Below are 8,452 nucleotides of genomic sequence, written 5' to 3' on the forward strand. Positions count from 1 at the left end.
AAATTTGTTTAAAAAATATGCATAAATATTTATAATTATCATAATAATTATCATATTTATTCAATTTTTAAAGAATTTTAAAATAATTTTTTATAATTTTCTATACATAAATTAAAAAAAAATACCACAAAAAAAAATACCACAATTATAAAAGCATGCATACATTTTTTGAAAATGCATTAATATCATAAATGAATATTTTAAATATCTTATAACTTTTTATTTGAATTAAGAAAAGAAATGGCATGTTTAGCCTATCTTTTTAGAATTTAGAAAAGCAATGACATGTTTACCATATCTTTTTAGAATTTAAAAAAGCAAGGGCATGTTTACCATATCCTTTTAGATAATAAAAGGATTAAAAGCTAAATAAATTTTTATTTAAATTAAAAAATAAATGGCATGTTTACCATATCGTTTTAGAATTTAAAAAAGCAATGGCATGTATACCATATCTTTTTAGATAATAAATAAGATTAAAGACTAAATATTTTTTCTAAAATGGAAGAAAATACATTTTTAATACATAATTTCAACTTCAAATGTAATATAATTTATCAACATTTTTATCTGACACTTACAACCCTATAAAAATAGAAACTTATTGACATGTTGAATCTAGCCCTTATATTTCCATAAAGGTAGACTCCTACTCTCCTATGCTAATATCATTGGACCGTTTACATTATACAAATCTTCCATCACAAATAAAATGGTGTCTCGTTGACGTCAAATGGATAAGAAGATGACAATTGTGGCTCCTGCAATTTCCATTATGAAATGAAAAATTAGATTATTTATATATAAAAAATTAAATTTAAAATATAATAATATATAGTTACTAAATAAATTAACATAACCTAGTTTTGATTACATATCATCTATATTTAAAAAAATGTTTACTGAAATTACTCATTTTTAAGTACAATAAATGTCAATAGCACAAAAGGGAATATTAAATTATTGAATAATAAAGTTTTAAAACCACTAGTATTTTTATTTTTATTTTAAATAATAATAAGAAAAATATAAATTCAATTATAATACCTGGAATTGGCCCTGTTTATAGCTGCCACCTTCGACAAGCATATTTGTAAGATTATTGTCGCCACTCTGGATAACCATATTTTTAGGTTTTGCATGCTTTTGGCGTGCTTTGCGAACAGTATCACTCATCGAACTCAACAGATTCCCATAGGTTTTCCCTTGTCCACTCTCAATTGCTTTTATAAAACTGTAAGTCATAGCTCCGGTTGATCTAATCTTTGAAAGCGCCTGTTGTCAACATTTCTATTAGAAAAATAACTGCGTAATTTTATATTTTTTTCAATATGCCATATATATAAATTTAGATTAGGGTAAAAATTAAGCAATAATTTTATATCGAAAATTGTTTTAACAAAATACTCTATTATTTTTTATCTAAAACTTTGGCAATTTAATTTAATTTAATTATAAATTTTATAATATTTTATAAATAAAGATAAATACATCTTATTAAAATTCATTAATTTTTTTAAATATTCAAAAATCTAAAATCAATGTAAAACATGCATAAACAATAAAATAATATTTTATTGTAATATAAGATAATATTTTACCTTAGTATCTGCAGAGGTTTGATCATCATCACATCCACTAAAAGATATGGCTTCACCTCCCATGGTTCCTTTCCACATACCATTTTTAGGTCTTTGGTCCTCCCAAGCACATTTTCCTCCGCTATATTTGTAAAAATAAGAAAATGATAACAATTAATTTTAAAAAGCAGATTGATCTACTGCTAGAGAAAAGCAGATTGATCTACTGCTAGAGAAAAGTTGAGAACCAGCCATGACTGTAAAGAACAATTATGGATTGAACGTTAGAAGTACTGACAAATAAGAAAATGATAACAATCCATTTTAGAAAGCAGATTGATCTACGGTTAGAGAAAAACTGAGAACCAGCCATGACTGTAAAGAACAATTATGGATTGAACCTTCAAAAGTACTGACCTAGGGTTGAAGACGCAGACGTAGGGCAAATCAAGAACAGTACCACTATGGCAAGCATCGATGATTGCATGCAGTCGAGCTCCGAGAGGAAGTGGTTTTACCAGCGTATCGTTGATCTCATTGTCCACGATCATCCCCTCTGTCCGAAAGTCAAGAGGCAACAGCGTTTCGTCGTAGCCATCAACTTCGTGGCCAGTGTAATCTTTTTGCTGAGAGCCATGCCCAGAATAATGGAACACCAAAGAATCCCCAGGTTGGCAATTCTGCACCAGCCAATGCATCCACCTCTGGATGTTTCTTTTTGTGGGTATTCTTTTGGAATCCTTTTCTACCTCTGCAAAAATTAAAATTACACAGTTCAGGTAATAAAAAACAAAAGAACAGTGCATCGTAATATAACATTAACGGGTAGCTTTGGTTGGTTTATGGGCTTCGCTACTTCCTGCATTATCTCGATTGAGCATTCTACAAATTAGACGAAGTGAATACATATTTTCAACTAGTAAAACTATTTAACATAATCGAAACAATTAATAACAAAATACCTGTGAGGGTAACTATAGAGTCTTCCGGGAAGTTGAATCTGGTTGTGAGCAGATATTTCAGACAGTTGACATCGTTGATGCAGCCTTTCAGCTCGTATGGCGTATTTTTGTAACAAATCCCGCAGAGAACGGCTCTTTTATTAGTTGAGACTTGAACCAGAGGATGTTTCCTGATGGAATTCGGTCGGCCGTAGGGTTCTGGTTGACGAATCCCGACATGAGCACCGCAGTAATGACAGCGAAAACCAGCAACTCCGGGATGAAGCCACACCTTCCTTCTGCAATTCGGACAACCCACCAGCTCGGCTTGCGCCATAACAATATCTCTTGTGCGCAAGCTAATTCACTCCTTGTAATTCAAGCGTCTGTCTTTCACATGGATCCAAGGAGGACTATATATAGGATTATGACGAAACGTCTGTAATCGTGTTTGGCAGTATGGAATTGTAAAAGATTGAAGCAAACTTATTCAGTTTGAACAATTGTACTAGTTGGGTTCGATGCTATCCATCGATCGAATCCGGCAAAAAGGCAATCGATACACGTAGAATCTCCTGCTTGTCGAAGTTAACCCGATGCGCATCTCATTTGTGCTTTATTAAAATTTAAGTAGGTTCCAAGGGGAATAAAGTTAAGGATGAAGTGATCAGGAAGTGACTATTTGCCATTGTGCTAAGGAGATCGAGAAAGGCATATTGAATTTAGATTGCTCAAGGAGATCGGGAAAGGAATATTGGATTTAGATTGCTCGTTGGGTGGGGTCAGATCACCATGTCAGTGAGGACATTAATATTTTTAATGATATTTTTTTTAAACAAGTTTGTATTTTAGGTTTTGTTTTTTTTAATGGCGCACTAGCCCTGCTCAAGTTTATATTTTGTTAAATCATGTGTGGATGTGTATTTCTTACAACGATATCCAATATTTATGTTAGCATTTTTTTTGTTTATATTTTGAGAGGGATTTTGAGTTTATTTCCATGTTTTAAAAAGCAAGAGGTTGAAAAAGTCTTTCAATTTATATTTGAGTATTTTTGATAATGGAAATGAGGAAGTTGGAACTTCAACAATATTTTCATGTTCTTATTTTTGTATCTTGTTAATGTTGGGGACAATGGTACTTTGTGACACTCTCATGTATATAAGTTGATAATCTACATATTTGAGTGAGGAAGTTGGTACCTTGGCAACTCTCTTTTATACTTAAGTTCTCTCCCTTATGCTTAAGTTGATACCTTGTTGGTTATGTTCTTAATATGAATGTCGTATCCTCCTCATTCTCTCACAAATAGGTTGGTATGTTGCCAATGTATATCAAGAAGTCAGTGTCCTAACACTCTCTCACACTTACACCATTATCTTTCTAGGGTTCAGTGGATTTCCTTGCTCTTCCTCTAGTTCCTAGGATGGAAGGTCATATTCCCCTTGATCTCTCACTCTTAGGCTGGTACTTTACCAATGCATCTAAAGAAGTTGATACTGTACTATCACTCTCCCTCTCCCTTACAATACCTTATGAGTGCTCAATGTATTTCCTTGCTGTGATCTTGGTTCCTATGATGAAGGTCATATTCCTTTCCCTTACGAGGGTGTGCTTAAACTGGTACTGGTTAATTTAGCGAGGAAAATAACAGATTGTCTTAAACTGGTACTAGTTAATTTAGCGAGGAAAATAACAAATTGTCAACAATCTTACGTCCTTATGTCAATACCTTGCAAATTTATGCCATACCATTGGTTTCCTTGCACTTCCCTTAGTTCTCAAATGAAAATCAATATGATTAGTTATTATAATCATTGTGAACCATATCAATTTCCATACTCAAACTAGTACCTTGTCAATTTAAAAATAATCATTATACACCATATCAATTTCCATACTTAAAGTCAATTTAAAAATATTTATACTTGCTAAAAAAATTATATTAGCATCTTGCTTGATGATATAGATATCCCAATCTTCCTTTTCTTTTTAATAAAGAATATTTGTTTTAATAACAATGATAATAACTTCCACTTTTCTTTTTAAATAAAACATACTTCCAATAAAAAAATATTATATTCCGAAATCTAACTAGCAGACTTATCCCTTAATCATTATAATAATTTTATAATAATCTTTAACGAATATTTTTTTTGACCAAGCAGCAAACCTGATTTACTTTGTTTCAATGACTAAAGCAGTTTCCAACGTTGATGTGTATGGGAATAAAATAAAAGTGATACGCGTCTTCGATCCTAAGAGATATAGATACTTTACCAAATACCCGAAAAATTAAAGCAGATAATTCATTGTACTGTGATATAATATAAAATGAGAGTATCAAATAAAGTTAAATAAAATGAGATTTGTTGGTCTGCTTTTTCTTTCCGTATTGCTGCTTTGGTTTCCCTCGTGAGCATAATTCGCTCTTGAATATCTTTCTCTATTTTTTTTCCAGAAGCATGGAAGCCAAAAGAGGAATATATAACGTCAGCTGGCAGTAGAAGTTATCCGTAAGATTGCATCATCCATTTTGTTTGAAGCAATCCATTTTTCTAAATTATTGCTGCATCATGAGTTGGAAGGAGAATTATACAATTATACCATTTTCATTAAAAGCGCAATTTGTTAATTACAGAAAATAAAAATTGAGAAAATTGTTAATAAAAAATAAAGTATTACAAGATTTAATATTTATACAGTTTCTAAATTAAATTATTATTAAGAATAAAGTTATCCTTTATTTTAAGAAAGGAGAAAAATACTATTTTCAAATTGTCAAATCATGTTACTTAAAACTCAAGTAAAGAAATATTTTTTCAATATAATTTATAAATCAAAAATAGATTATATTGAATTAAAATATGATTACAAAGTATGGAGCACCATTGTCTTTCAATACAGGATGCAAATCTTCATGATACGGCCACCAAACCCTCCGAGAATATCTTTGTAATATTCATCCTCAGTGGCATGGATTACAAAACTAGGGTTGTTTATAAATTCTGAGAGAAATCTTATGAGTGGCTCATTATTATTTTGATTGGTAAAATAATTTTTTAGTGATCGACCAGAAGGCCATCTTCGTGATTAGGAAATTCAAAGGAATAAGTCAAAGGTGACAGCTAAATGGTAATTTGGTTGGATAGAATTGGTAAATGCCCTAAAAGGGGCAAAAGGGGCAACAATTTTATAAGTAAAAGACATAAAGTGGTCTTCTATATATTACACTAATACATGGTATGGAAATTTATGGTTCATGAAAAGTGAAAATAAAACAGGGCGTTTGATTGTAAGAGAGTTAAATTTGATTTTTTTTAAGGAGTTTGTTTAAAAGATTTGTATGTATATCAGTGATGTTCTTAGAATTTATTTATGTATTGATATTGAGCTTTATATATTACTATGATATAGAAGTTATGTTCTTAGAATTTATTTATGTATTGATATTCAGCTTTATATATTAATATGATATAGAAATTATTTGGTAGAGTTTGGAATTTTAATAAATGGAAAGGGATCTATGAAAGTTGAATAAGATTAAGGAAGAAAAAAAAGGGGAAAAAACAATTTGTGAAGAAGTAAAACATATGTGATGTATAGTAAGTAATATTGGGCATATGAAGGGTTTGTAATTTGCTAGGAATTTTATAAAGAAATTTTAAATGTATTGTAAGGGGTGCATGATCTATTGCACCCAATACTCCAAAAGTTTTCGGTCAAAGTTGTAAAAGTATAGGCATACACAAGTTGTTTCCCTAGGTGTTTTGTAAGTCATGATAGGTCATGCCTATATAGATTAGTGTGGTAGCACATGTAATCATGTAGCATGCATTTGTCTTACGTATAAAGTGGACATGATATTAAGTTGTGGAATTAAACACTTTGATAGGTACGGGGGTGGCAAGTGGACAGGTATCTAAGCTTGATGTGGAATCAAAGAAGTTGAACCCTTGATTAAGGGAGGAATGTGAGGGACCAAGTGGGACAAAGTTTAACATGTTCATGAACAATGTTGGTGAAAAGGATTCCTGTAGATCTAACAAGTATATAAGATGGCATTCATGTATCTCAGTGGATGGATTTATTTTTATATGGATACCAGTGATCAATTATTTTCAAGAAGAAGAAACAAGTTTCTATATACAACTATAAGAGAAAGAAGATGAAATCCCATAGTGAAGAAATCACAGAATAAGACATAGATGTGATCATCGATGCATCATAAAAGAATAGTTGGTGACAATGCACATTGATGCATCATGAAAACAAAGGATATTGGTTATGACAATAATGGAAGCTAAACAATGTCAATAGTGATAGTAAAATTTATATAAGTGTTATGGAATAGACTCAAGATTGTATTATAGTGTGTGTCATACATTTTGTTTGTAAGTAAGTTGATAGTGTCATGTTTGACTTGATGTAGTGGTTGAAAAGAATGTTTGAGTATTTTCCTAGTATCTCCATCAATGGGTTATTTATAGTATGCAATTGGTTCATTGGTGATGTAAACTGGCAATATGTATCCCCATGTAGCTCCTTGTAATTGAAAAACCACATTATAGTGTATGTTTATAGTAAGCCATAAACCAAACTACAGAGGAATGTTTGTGGTCATCTAGAAACCAATTGTCGTGATGGTTATTTATTTCATAATGAATCATGTGATTTAGAGGAGAAAATATTGGTGAAGACCTTAGCTGATCAATATTAAGAAAAGTAGTTTTAATTGGGAGTCTTAGAGTATATAACTCCTACTTTTCATAGGTGTGATCATTAGTTCAAGAAGAGGATTGTTCCTAGTCTCTAGAAGGTTGTTGGAGCTCGATCTTTTTAAGAGATTGTTACAAACAAGATAGTTCCTATATTGGTGTGAGGATGTGAGATATTTTCAACTATTTGATTAGGTGATCTAGATAGTTTCTCAATCTCGAGATAACATACATGTATTTATATGTGTAACATTATTTGATGAATTAATTAAAAGCATTTTTATGTAATTCTAATTCCATCAATCGTCTTCATAGAAACACTAACTTCTATACATATCAAATATTATCCTAAATATAACAAGATATAGTCCTCTAGAAAATTAGAGACTCGTCTAAAAACTTATTACAATAGTAAAAATAAGAGCATAATAAAACAAAATTTGAAAATAATGTATACGGTTGGTAGAAATTGAATTGATAACCTCCTCCCACAAGAGTTATTTAATAAGTAAAGGAAGATTTTCTTAAAGTACCAATGATGAAATTTAGATCTTGATAAACAAGAGTGAAAAAAATCTTGTCAGAGAGTTCAAAACCCCCCTTAAGTTTTGTGTAATAGCCTTATTACCCTTTGAAAACTTTATTATTTTATGCATATTTCTAAATATTTAATTTGGAGACATTGGTTATAGGGCCAAGATTAATGTTGACCGATATATGCAAATAATTGTGTTTAATAATAAATAAATGTTTTTCTCTTGGAAATATAATGGTATATAATGTAAGTATTTCAGACTTCTTTATTGTCAAAATTTTTTTTAAAGTGGTTGAGTCCCAAGTAGTAGATAAAACAGAAGAAAATGATAGTTGTTATAGTTGTAGCCTTTCACAATTCCCCAATAATAATTTCCATTGAGGGACAACATAGCTATAGAAAGATGGTGTGTTAGGTGGGGGGGATAAGGATAAGCATAGATGGAGAAAAAATCATGCTAAGGACGGAAAAAGAAAAGAAAAAAAAAATCTATAAAAAAATCCTAGGTATAGAAAAAAAGGAGTGCAAAACTTAAAAGTAGGAAGTTGGTAAAAAAATATTCAGGAAAGATAAGAAATATATACCAACTAGTGAATACGATTTGGGGATTTGATCAAAGAAGCATAAACCTTAGGGGGAATTGCATGTGTAATACTTGGAAATTTAATTCCTACTTGT

At 30.7% G+C, this 8,452-nt stretch overlaps 1 protein-coding gene across 1 annotated transcript; it reads right to left on the reverse strand.

The window, feature by feature from the left end:
* Window positions 1–488: 488 nt before the first annotated feature.
* On the reverse strand, window positions 489–2,935 carry LOC149154163 (metacaspase-1-like). The gene is made up of 5 exons (XM_089438811.1): window positions 2,543–2,935; window positions 1,998–2,331; window positions 1,602–1,722; window positions 1,048–1,275; window positions 489–761 (listed from the first exon to the last, which is right to left on the reverse strand). The coding sequence occupies exons 1-5, from the start codon at window positions 2,856–2,858 to the stop codon at window positions 702–704; spliced, it is 1,059 nt and encodes a 352-aa protein (XP_089294937.1). The 5' UTR covers window positions 2,859–2,935; the 3' UTR covers window positions 489–701.
* Window positions 2,936–8,452: the final 5,517 nt, after the last annotated feature.

Source organism: Pinus tabuliformis, chromosome 9 (genome assembly GCF_031772625.1).
Source record: "Pinus tabuliformis cultivar Carrire ecotype Pingquan chromosome 9, CPIR1, whole genome shotgun sequence".
In the NCBI taxonomy this organism is placed as follows: Eukaryota; Viridiplantae; Streptophyta; class Pinopsida; order Pinales; family Pinaceae; genus Pinus; species Pinus tabuliformis.